The 11,898-nt window shown below is 36.3% G+C and overlaps 1 protein-coding gene and 6 non-coding genes across 7 annotated transcripts; all 7 read right to left on the bottom strand.

Moving 5' to 3' along the window:
• Window positions 1–1,509: 1,509 nt before the first annotated feature.
• On the bottom strand, window positions 1,510–1,587 carry LOC126796525 (small nucleolar RNA snoR14). The gene has a single exon (XR_007672371.1). It is a non-coding gene; the product is annotated as a small nucleolar RNA snoR14 (small nucleolar RNA).
• A 271-nt stretch (window positions 1,588–1,858) lies between these two features.
• LOC126796526 (small nucleolar RNA snoR14) lies at window positions 1,859–1,941 on the bottom strand. Its single transcript, XR_007672372.1, has one exon. It is a non-coding gene; the product is annotated as a small nucleolar RNA snoR14 (small nucleolar RNA).
• Window positions 1,942–2,506: 565 nt separating this feature from the next.
• LOC126796567 (small nucleolar RNA R12) lies at window positions 2,507–2,585 on the bottom strand. Its single transcript, XR_007672407.1, has one exon. It is a non-coding gene; the product is annotated as a small nucleolar RNA R12 (small nucleolar RNA).
• A 41-nt stretch (window positions 2,586–2,626) lies between these two features.
• LOC126796570 (small nucleolar RNA Z101) lies at window positions 2,627–2,720 on the bottom strand. Its single transcript, XR_007672410.1, has one exon. It is a non-coding gene; the product is annotated as a small nucleolar RNA Z101 (small nucleolar RNA).
• A 49-nt stretch (window positions 2,721–2,769) lies between these two features.
• LOC126796523 (small nucleolar RNA snoR14) lies at window positions 2,770–2,853 on the bottom strand. Its single transcript, XR_007672369.1, has one exon. It is a non-coding gene; the product is annotated as a small nucleolar RNA snoR14 (small nucleolar RNA).
• A 95-nt stretch (window positions 2,854–2,948) lies between these two features.
• On the bottom strand, window positions 2,949–3,023 carry LOC126796572 (small nucleolar RNA U61). Its single transcript, XR_007672412.1, has one exon. It is a non-coding gene; the product is annotated as a small nucleolar RNA U61 (small nucleolar RNA).
• Window positions 3,024–7,427: 4,404 nt separating this feature from the next.
• On the bottom strand, window positions 7,428–11,362 carry LOC126795151 (ribose-phosphate pyrophosphokinase 1). Its single transcript, XM_050521981.1, has 8 exons — window positions 11,117–11,362; window positions 10,664–10,834; window positions 10,019–10,267; window positions 9,561–9,704; window positions 9,313–9,480; window positions 8,998–9,067; window positions 8,521–8,602; window positions 7,428–8,020 (listed from the first exon to the last, which is right to left on the bottom strand). The coding sequence occupies exons 1-8, from the start codon at window positions 11,261–11,263 to the stop codon at window positions 7,840–7,842; spliced, it is 1,212 nt and encodes a 403-aa protein (XP_050377938.1). The 5' UTR covers window positions 11,264–11,362; the 3' UTR covers window positions 7,428–7,839.
• Window positions 11,363–11,898: the final 536 nt, after the last annotated feature.

The following is an 11,898-nucleotide window of genomic DNA, read 5'->3' on the forward strand; positions in this document are numbered from 1 at the left end:
TAGTGGAGCCCACAACACGTGAATGACGTCAGCCGCGGGTTAATTTTTTTTATGTTAGGCATGTGCAATGCACGCGCTAGTAAAAGATAAAAAAAAAATCACAAGCCAATAAATAGCTGACACGTGGCTTACCGAATGAGCCAACGGTTTAATAGATCTGGGCTTTCCATTTTGAATCAAAATTTTCGATCTAACAGTCAAAATTAATAGGCAACGGTTACTATTTGATCAGAATGGATATAAACTCAAAATATAAAAAAAATCCCAAAAATTGCCTATAAATACTACTTCAATATTTGATCAACTCACACCAATTTCTGCACAACAAATTTCACATCTTCCTACATCTTTTCTCATTTCGTTTAGCTTTTTTTTTTAAATAATAGGCACCCATTAGCTTCCTTTCGAAGATTTACAAATGTGCATCTCTTAAACAAAAGAGAGACAAATTGTGGGAGACAATTCATGCCGATTATATGCAAAATTGGGTGCTAACACCAGGTGAGAAACCTCTTAAGGAGGCGAGGACCCGAATCGCGCTCGCTTCTCACTACAACAAGTTCAAACTACTCTTGCAAAACTAGGGTGAATGTTTAGCGGCATCACGGCAACGTATAGCTAACGACACTTCACTAATGAACAAAGTACATTGTTTATCATATATTATAATATTTAAAGTATTTCACCGGTTTCCACCCTACAAATTTTTTCACGATATCCTCGCCTAAAAAATTGTGAAAGCTGAAAAGATTCATCAATGAACAAAGAAATGTTGCTAAATTTTTAGATTGAAATAGGAGTTGTATACTTGAATTCTTCACAATTATCTGAGCATAGAATGAATGATATAAGACATTTTATAATAAATTGGTCAAAAATCATACTAAAAATCTGGTCCAATTATTTTACCGACTTTAACACAGGACAGTAAAACATGTATATTCTCTACTAGTCGAAAATTTTATCAGAAATTTGCTCCAATTATTTTACTGATAATGACAAGTGTTAGTGACGCATTTCAATTCTCTATTAATCAAAAATTTTAAATAATATCAAGTTAATAACGAGACATAACACATTATTAATTATTATAAATATATTCCATAAAACAATTTAATCATTAAAATCTATTTTACAGTTGCAGATACTCTTAATTCAACAACAAAGCAATAAAGCTCCATCCATCCTAAATTTAGGGCATAAATATTTCAGCAGCTACAAGTTGTGCAGAAATCAAGCGTTGCAGTAAGGCGGAATTCGATAAATGGTGTCCCAATACAAATCCAAATAAAAATTAAAGCTTTGCAGAATGGCGCAATGTTAAAAATGGTATCCCAATACGTATCCAGACATCGGGATAGAATTTGTCAAACTAAGCCCTTCTGCTAATTCACTTAGCTCCCTCTTCCTACCAAAAGAACAATTCACATACAGAACTCTAAGAGGAACATACAACTGAAGTGAACCTAGACTATTGCACAAAGAACGAGGGACGGGAACAGAGAGAAAGTGATCAGATCCTGTCGAGATAAACAGTAACATCACAAAGTCAGTGATTTAAAGCATGAATTTTTATCATCACTTCACTTCCTTCCATCCACATACTTATTCAACAGAACATAAACCAAATTCAACAAAAAACAACCCTTACAAAAGAAAGAGAATCCAGAGAGGTATTTATTTGATGGAATTCATCAAGAAAACAAGCCCCTATAGCACAGCTAATTTCACACACAAAAAACGACGAACTTGTTCAGATGCAAATTACCCATAATACTATCAAGACGCATCACTTGCCCAGATTCAAGAGTAGAAAAAGGAATGAAACCTTGACAAGTAGGGATTGAAAGATAAGAAAGCGATCAGAACCACAGCCAATTCAGAGTAACATCATACAGTAAGTCGGTGAATTGAAGATAATGAATTGTATCGTCACGTCGCGTTCTCTCATCAACCCACAAATTCATGAATCCAAATATACTGAAACCATTAACAATTAAACAACCACCAAACAGAATCCTTGTTTGATGTTTCCCGGATTGAAAAACGATTGATAATTATACATGTGCGGAAGAAACAACAAATTCTCGAGGGAAAGCTAACAGCTGAAAAACCTAATATGGAGAACAGATCTACGCCATTGTCGAACAGTCAGTGCTGAATGGCTTATAAGAAAGATCTACGCCTTCGTGGGGTTCAAGTTTCACAATGTACATGATCATTGCATGTCCATAAATTTTATAAACCAAATTGTTTAAATCTTCCCTACCTTTTGATTTCTTGGTAGAAATTTACAGTACATTAATGGAGAAAGCATCTAAACATGGGACTGGCGTACAAACAATCGTGGTGCAAAATAGCTCGAATTTTCTAATACTAAAAATCAATACAACTTATTAACTGAACGTCCAGGCATTGAATTAGGCTAGAAAAATTATCATAAAGATATAATAACTCATTTTGAATTCCAAATAACAAAACAAACAAAAAGGGAATGAGGAGATGATGTGATCAGAAGTAGCTGGTTGTGATATCATATATTAGTTATCATTGGGAATCCGAATGATTCTTTTCATCACACAACATCAATCCCCCTCGATCCAAAAACAAAGTAAAAACAATTTTACAAGGGCATCAGTTCTCCAAGGTGAAAGTAAAACATCAATGAAAATTCAGACGCAAATTACCCATAATACCATGAGACTCATCAGCTGCCCAGATTCAAAAGAAGAAAAATCAAAAGCTCTCAATTGAAAATGGAGAAAGAAAGCGATCAGAACCACAGCCAATTCAGGTTAACATCAAGCAGTAAGTCAGGGGATTGACAGACATGAATTTCTATCGTCACTTCGCTTACTTTCCAATTCTAATTCCAACTCCAACTCTACACAGAACAATCGGAGAACCAGAACTAACATAGTCAACAGTAGAGAAAAACAAGAGTGAATAAGCTCAGAACTTCTTAGAGGGTTGTGTAGCCGTCACAGGCAGAGCCTCTGGCACAGATGTGTTCATCCCGGCCATCATTCAATATAATCATTATAATGTATAAAACATATGAATACGAAAATGGAGTTCAGAGAAAAACTGAGAAAGAAAGATAAGGGCAGAGAGACTTGGAGTGATGAGGAGGCAATTTATAGAGAGGGGTTTTGAGAAACCCTAGCTTCTTCTAATTTGGGCTGATGAGTTGGGCTTGCTTTCTTTCCCATATCAAAAACCCAAAACAGTTTTGGGATCAAGTTTTTGTACGAGATCGCTTTAGTTGATGTAGCTAACAAAAACATTTAAAGACGGGAGAGTTTTTATTGACATTCTAATGAAAATTTGGTAAGCACTTTTTAAAGACGGGAGAGTTTATGTTATTTGTTTGGTAATTTCTTATGTGTTGGTTGGTTGATCACATGTATATATTAGTTTAGGTTTATTTTATGTTTGATCCGAAATATATTCCAAAATCCTCAAATTTTTATGAATTCGTTGTTAAATGTTTGTGATTCTTTACCCTGGATTGATCCCCGGTTTGTGAACGATACCCTCTTGCTTTATACTACTAACGATGCTTACAAGGTTAATATTGATCTCGAGTAATCGAACCGATCAAATGGCGCCGTTGCCGGGGATCCATCATTATGGATCCCAATCTTTTAATTTCGAATTCACTGTTCATATTGTAAATTTGTATATGTTTTTTTTCTTACTTTGTTCTAATATTTACTAATTTTATCTTAGGTTGTTATTTTTTATGATTAATGAATGATTGTTGTAGGTTGTAAATCAAACGGAATAGGTAAAGTCCCTTTTGTTAATATTAGCCTCAACCCCTCATGTTTTCTTCCAAAGTTTTTGCATGAGGTTGAGGGCGGCTTTTATTAACACTTGGAGAATTGTCTAATACCCAAGTTTAAGTTCAGCTGAGTAAGAGGCATGATCTTTTATTACCCTGGTGCATGGGACCAAAATTGGACCTCAGAGAACTATTGACTGGCATACATCTCGGTGATGGAGTCGATAGGGAGTTCGCTCTCCGTAGTTCAACAAATGAGTCCTACCATGTTCACTATCTCTAATTGAGCTATACGGTCTTCTGAAACAAAGACTTGATCTTGTGTCTAGACATTCATACTTAGGCCGCACGTCCACCTCGGTTTACAACTTAGAATTAGTCGTTCATTCAATCATTGAAATAGCAAAAAGAACTTGTGAATTGTGTGAACTTTGTAAACTTAAAGAACTAACTTGTGAATCCTTATCTTATTTTGTTGTAACATATAATAATTATAATTGTGTGTAATTTCTTAGGTTTTTAAGTAGAGAAATTAAAACGAACTTAAACATAAGATTTGACAATTTGTTGGATTAGTTGTTAAGCTAGTTTTTTTTCCTTAACATGTGATTATTATAATTTAATGACTTTTGACATGTGTGTGACTTATATATATCAATGACTTCCTAATTGTTATTTTCTAACTTTTGCATTGCATCTTCATTATTTATTCTAATTGCATTCATTTTGCATCTCATTCATGTGGCATTTTAAATTCCACGAAATATCATATGGCTAGAGGAACATAGTCTCTTAAGGACCTCACGTCCTATGTTATGTTTGGTAAGTTCTCACTTTCACTAATGATTTTAATTGAGATTCTACAGATTTATAGTGAAGTGACCAACAATGAGCTCGAGAATATACTACAAGGTTGGACAACAAAATGGCGGAGGAGAAACCCCATAATGTGTCACCTACAAAATGATTGAAAGGAAAACTCGGTCTAAGCTTTTAGACTTTAAACTTAAGCGCTTGTTGGGAGGCAACCCAATATGTTTTATTTTATATTTATTATTTTCTTTGGTTATTGTTTTATTGTTTTTTTTCGTTTTGATTTGTTTTGTGCGTGTGTAGGTTAGTTTTCGAGAAAACGTGAAGAGGAGCAAAACATCGTTCAACAGAATCTGGCAGAAACAGTCTGTAGACTTCGGCATACTGTATCTCCCAGCTCATAGGGCGTTGGAAGATGTGCTTTATATGGAAACAAAGATCGTTGAGTCTAGTTTCTGTAGCTTTTTACAAAACTGGATTTAGAGGTCTACATCATTCTCAGTTGCAATTTGAAGGCAGCAAGGTCGTGTCAGAAATTTAGAACTCGTGCAGTTGCATTTCGGAAACGGCAAAACAGCGAGCACTTCCGGCCTAACTGGGCAGTCGTGCCATATATGGATTGAAAGCTTGTTGTGTTATCTTCAACTTTTATTCAGGCCACGTTTCCATTCCAGCTGTTTAAATCAATGGAATTCAGATACAAAGAGGTAAAAGTCATTCCAGTTTTTGATTCTATGAACTTGTTTTTCGTGACAAATTTGCAGGGGCATAACTTTTTCCTTATTTGGAGTTAGCGAACGTACTTTATATGCTTGGAAAGCTAGAAACATTAACTTTCTATTCCCACTGCTGTCTTACTGATCGAATATTATTTTCAAATGTTACGAAACATGGAATGCAGGCTGTTGGACCGCGCCATGGGGGAGCTTTTCTCATCATTTTCTCAACTCTTTCTCATGTGTTTATTTTTGTGTGTTTATTTCCTTCCACTATGATTTTGTCTTTCATTGCATTATCTATTTATTTTTGATATTCATTGAGGACAATGCATGATTCGAGTGTGGGGGAAGGTTTACATGTTAGAGTCATAAAATAAAATAAAAATAAAATTTTATTTGTAGTTTTTATTTTGTTTTGAGTCATAGGTATGCCTTTAACTGTCTAGGATGAGTTGATCTTTGAATGATTGGTTGAAAGATGATCACAAGACTGGAAATTGAACTTAATTGCAATTTGATGGTTAATCAATGTGTAGATTTTGTACGAACATGTAGTAGATGAGGATTTTGAAACTTAGGTACAAAATGAACATGTTCCCTACTTGTTTGAATTCATGTAACCTATGTGAGTTTCGAGCCATATATGTGCCTTTCTTTGGAGAGTTTAATCTATCGTTTATTGGCTATATAACCTCATTACATCTATTTTGATCAATTCATATGTCATAGAATTGCAATGAACTAGAGAATGCTAGAACTTACTTTGTGAAACTTTCGAAGTTTTATGTCATAATATACTCTGATTTTGAAAAGGATTGTTGGATCTTTTTAGGATTTCCACCACTTAAGCCAAAAAACCGTTCCCTATTTGGAGCCCTGCTTGGGACACCTTAGTGTTAACCCTTTTGAGCCTACGTTAAGCATTTTCTTTCATTACCAACATGTTATATCCTTGCTTAGTATAGTTATATTTCTACCTTGTCTTTAAGGCTTGGCAGAGCCGATTCGTGGTCTTAATATGGATTGATGATTTGATTCAAGTGTGGGGTTAGGCTATTGTATGTATGTTGTGCCGTGGAAAAGAAAAAAATGAAAGATGCCGTGTGAGAAAAAGAAAAGAAAAAGATATATACACTGTTAGAAGAAAGAAAAAAAGATAGAACAAGAAAGAGAAGTAAGATGTCACGGCATGGCATTTGTTTATGTGAATTTGGAGTTGTGATGTATTTGTTGAAGGCTCAATAATGTTGTACTTTAGCTTTTGTTCGTTTTCACAATGTTTAGAGTGAAGAATGGGTCCAACATGATAAAATTGGCTCTTGTTTTATGGAGTATGGCGACATAAGGTGGATGATTCTTGCTCTGCTAAGTCTTGAGGATGACCTTTGTGATTCATTTTACCTGAAAAATGATATCCTTACTGAGCATAAGCCTACCTTTTATAAAGATCCGCATGATTCTTAAAATGAGTAGCTCTTGATTTGTGGAGTTTGTTTCATGAGTAAGCATATGGTTTTGGTTCATTTGTGCATATGATTGGTATCTTTCATGAGGTTTTCGAATTCACTATGTGTTCATAACTCTTATTTGTGAAAAGCTTTTAAGCATATGCCATGTTCTTGAGAGAAAATATTCGGAGTGCATATCCCTTGTGAGTTGAATTTTTGAACTTGTTTTGAACATGTCGAGCTTAATATCACCTATGTTTTCTGCCTTGTCTTACTTGTTTTGCGAGATCTCATGTTTATTAACCATTAAATTCATTCTATCTATTTCGATGTTGAAGGCATTATAGTCGGTTCGATTACTCGAGATCAGCATACCCACAACTTCATACTCGGTACTTGGTTTCAATGTCATAGCACATTCGTGGGTAACATCTTTGATGACTCCATTTGTGAGGGTATTTCCCTTTTGTAGAGGACTAGTTTAGGAGATTATGTGCCCCAACGTTGGAAGCGAAGGCATTTTTCAAGGACTTCAGATTTATAGGCAACTTCTGCAATATTAGCGAAAGGAACTCCTGGCCAAACGGCGAAAGCTTTCAAGTAGGTACTTGCAAACCTTTGGCTGGTTACAGGAATTCACTGTGGAATGATGCTGTATCCGCTAATAATGAGTCTCAAGTGATATAATCAGTTTTTACAAAGGATAAGTTACCTTCAACCCATCCAACATTGCATATGCAACAAGACACATTGAAACCGGTTGAAGTAGTATAAATGTCAACTATTACATTAATCCTAACATCATAACTTCAATAAGCTAACTGTGTACTTATTAAGCTGTTTGAGCAAGCTCATAACTTATCTTGAGGGATAGCACCGTTCACTTGCGAGCCTGAACCAACCACCTAAATTACTAAAGAGCACTGTGAGATCTACAACTGTTATTACCATCCCAAATGACATGGCAAGATCCAGTTGGTGAACTAATGAAAACAGAGGAGGATTCAATGTGTAGATATGATATACTAGAATAGATTAGATGGAGCCACTGGCACCGTCTCGTATTCTGATTTCACTGAAATATGCTACTCACAGAAGAATCATCGTGAACACGCCAAATGGTTTCACCCAACAGGTTTGCTACTGAAAGGATAGTCAACTGAGGGAAATAATTCTTCTCTGCAACAGGGATTGTGTTTGTTACAATCACCTCCTGAAACAGGCCACTCGATAACCTTTCAATTGCAGGAGGGCTGTGAATGGAAGCAGCAAAAGAATTATTGAATGATTGAGATGGTTGTTGTAAAACGTTGCATTTCATAACAAATTGAAACAACAAATAATGAACTAAGCTGCTGGTTCATAGAGATTTCACCTTTTTCGATAAACTAGTGGACAAAGATGGAATAAGTTATCTGTTCTTATTACTCCAGATATAAAATAGTATATTTATAAGCACCTTAATCAACTTGAGAAGACAAACAAATAATCCAAAAATATTAGAAGGTCTAGTAGGCAAAAGTAAATATAAAGATTATATATGGACAGTAGTAACAAATAATAGAAAGCCAGGCATCAACTGAACCAAATGAAAACGATCAAATGCTACAACAGTATTACAAAAACCCCTACCTTAAAAAGCATACTGATATACTTAGACAACTCGATCACAATAGAAAGTCAGAAAGGCATACCATGCATCATGTGAAAGTGTGAAACATATAAACTAGATCAAATGCTACAAAGTTCATACCTAAACACAGCATGAGTACAACATGCATAGACTTCCCTCGCTCCCTCTTCATGTAACAAAGCTGCGCCTTTCGAAATTGTCCCTACAATGTACAAATCATTCAAAACAAAATGAAAACTGTATCTAGTTTTGATTGGCATATAATATCACAAATGAGAATCATCTCATTGACAACAGCTTTAAACTAGAGAGATGGATGAGCAAAGAGTTTTGATAGGAAATGAGAATCATGTCATAGTCAACAGTTATCATATATTATTGAGAATCATTTCATAGACAACATGCATTACGTATGCTTCCATCATTCAATTAGACTTTTAGCTTCTATTTCAAGGTTGAAACAATTAAAATCTCTTGGCCATTTGGCTATTCGTACAGTTCTTTCTGTTTACTGTTATCTTTCTCCATTTGCTATTTGCCTTGTGAGTAAGGACAAATATATAACATAAAAAACAAAACAAATGTCACTCGACTCACCAGCAGTGTCAATCATATCATCCACCATCACTGCAACTTTTCCTTTTACATCGCCAATCAAGTTCATCACCTGGAAAGGTAGATATAGGCATGAAACAGATCTGCGCTTGCCATTTTTTTGAACTAGTACTCGTACAAAAGCAAGATTTCCATACATTACTGGGGCCACAATCTTGAGACCAGTATTTATGCAGTTGCCAACAGTCCTAATATATATAATCCCAAAGTATCTAATCGTGGTACTCACTGGAAGAGTAAATGTACACATGTGTAGCATCCTATGCCCGACAAATGTAAGTAGGCATCAGAAAATACCTCGGCAATATTGTGTCCATGACGCCTTTTGTCTATGATGGCTAAAGGTGCATCCGATAGTTTTTTCGCAAAAGCACGTGCTCTTGCAACTCCCCCAACATCAGGGGATACTACCACCAAATCATCGGAACAAATTGCCTTGCTGGCCAGGTAATCAAGGATAACATGCTATATTGGACATAAGTAACAACATAAATAATGGTAAAGAGGCCATCACAAGTCAAGAAAGATAACTGTGAGCTGATTACCTCACAATAAACATGATCCACCGGTATGTCAAAGTAACCTATTGACTGCCCGGAATGAATGTCACAAGCAAGAACACGATCGGCACCTGCAATAGTGACAAGGTTTGCCACCAATTTGGCTGCTATGGATTCACGCCCTTGAGTCTGTAGTGGAATAAACAAAATATGGTCAATGAGGAAAAAAAAACGTACTTCTACCAATCGTATGTAAACAGTAAACATATTTCAGTTCATCTGCCACATAAGCAGGACATCAATTACCGGGAATATATTACACTATAGAGATGAAACTTTAAAAAAGGTTACAAACTTGATTCATTTTCCTGTTATAAACCAAGTGTGGATGAAACTATTTGGACTGCCACATTTCCTTTCAATTGTTTGTACTCTTGAATCAGAAGAATTTCTGCTGATGAAATTCCTAAGCAACTTCAAGTAAAGAAACAAAAGAGACTTGCCTTTCTATCAGCTCTGGCATATCCAAAATATGGAATAACTGCAGTAACATTTCTGGCTGATGCCCTCCGACATGCATCAATTACAATTTGTAGCTCCATGAGGTTCTCATTCACAGGAGGGCAGGTTGGCTGCAATAAGAATACATCGCATCCTCTAACACTCTCTCCCAACTGAACATATACTTCACCATCAGCAAACCTCTTTATGCTGATCTTTCCAAGCTCCAACCCCATGTACCATGCAATTTCCTATGCATAAATTACAGATAGTTAGCAATCACATGCACCAGATGCCAAGAATTATAAGAGGATCTAAGTGTATGTTGAGATTCGAGAAGTTTGCAAGTACTATGGCCACCAGCTCTAAGTATATAATTAACTTAAAAGCACCCAGCATAGGATGACCACAATGTCTTATATTAACAACTTCTTAAATGTAAGATGCAGAAGATAGTTTTTAGCTCAATTTCAGATTAGTGAAATCATTAAACATGTTCAAAAAGAAGTATCAACTATGTGCCATTAATCTGGATTAGTGACAAAAGCTTGAATCATACTTTACTCCCATTTCAGTGAATGTGACAGTAAAAAATCACTGATGGTTGAATGTGTAGAACTGTAAATCAAACATTAACTTCCGTTTACCTGGGAAAGAGCAGGGTTTGCTGTGCCAGAAAACAACTTGATCTTAGCATTATTTCTGTTAACGGATTTCGCCAAGCGTGCCGATTCCAAGAACTTGGGCAGTGTCCGCTCATTAACAACAGGAATAATCGGCTTCCCATTTCGGTTTATTGGTTCAGACAATTCACATTTCTACCAAAATCATCAAAAACACTACAACCAATCAACTCCAAAACTTGACCATAACACATTGTGTACACAGTGATTAGCAACAAAATTGTATGTTCACCAAACTAAAACCAAAAACTTAACAAAGCCCCTTTATTTTATGTTATCAAATTGCTTCATCCTTCTAAAATCAAACTCGAAAATTTGATACGTATACGAAACCCAATGAACTAATAATAAATTAAAAAGATAAGTATGAGTTTACATTACAAACATGGTGTAACGTGGGAGTATTATTATTCTTACAACGCAGTTAGGAGCGTAGATTCGGGAGCCATATTCATTCCCGCCGAGCATATTCCAATGGCCGCGGGCGAAGAGAGAGGACCGCGACGAAGACACTGCCGCAGAGGAAGACGACGCCGGCGACGGCATAACCAGCGAGGCAGCCATCTCCGTAATGCAGAATTAGGGTTAGGGTTTGGGAGAGAGAGGGAGAGAGGAGGAGGAGAGCTCTGCGGCTCTTGTATCTATGGCGGGGGGTCACCTCTGGTTTTCCAAGGACATTTGGATTTTATTTCTTCTCTTTATTAAAGCGGTGGTGGCGGAGGTGGGTAGGGACGATACGGCGCCGTATTGGACTGTGGGGTCGGTGGATAAGTGGGCCCAGTCAAATCCAAGTGTTGGGAATCTTTGAATTTAATGGGGAAAATGCCGAAATGGCAAGTTGATGGGATTCTCTATTTTCTTTTCTCTCTTAAATTTCTTAATATTGCTTTCCGCCTTTCCCCTACAGGGCCAAGCCTGAAAAAGACCTGGTGTCTTTTTCTTTCCTTTTTTGTTGAGAATGGAATCGACTCCTTCGGTTAGGTTCATTTTCAGTTTCTGTCTTGCTCGACTAATCATGGAAAATCTTTGATTTGTTTCACTTTCCAATTTATTCCATGGTTATCTTCCAGGTTATGGTTCAAAGACTTTGAAAAGAAGATGTCAAATTCGACCAATAAGGGAACGTCTGGAAAGTACAGTTACCCCGTTGCACTCCTATTATGTGGCAGTTTATCATTGGCGGAGAAGGCATCTGCAAA

Source organism: Argentina anserina, chromosome 5 (assembly GCF_933775445.1).
Source record: "Argentina anserina chromosome 5, drPotAnse1.1, whole genome shotgun sequence".
Taxonomy (NCBI): Eukaryota; Viridiplantae; Streptophyta; class Magnoliopsida; order Rosales; family Rosaceae; genus Argentina; species Argentina anserina.

Bases quoted from the DNA above. Each gene is read 5' to 3' on its own strand.
- LOC126795151 (XM_050521981.1), bottom strand. From the start codon at position 11,263: ATGGCTGCCTCGCTGGTTATGCCGTCGCCGGCGTCGTCTTCCTCTGCG. The intron at 9,481-9,560 runs GTAATCAGCTCA...TGTCCAATATAG, and splicing joins TGGATCATGTTTATTGTGAG to CATGTTATCCTTGATTACCT. The intron at 8,603-8,997 runs GTGAGTCGAGTG...TGTACATTGTAG, and splicing joins TGATATGATTGACACTGCTG to GGACAATTTCGAAAGGCGCA.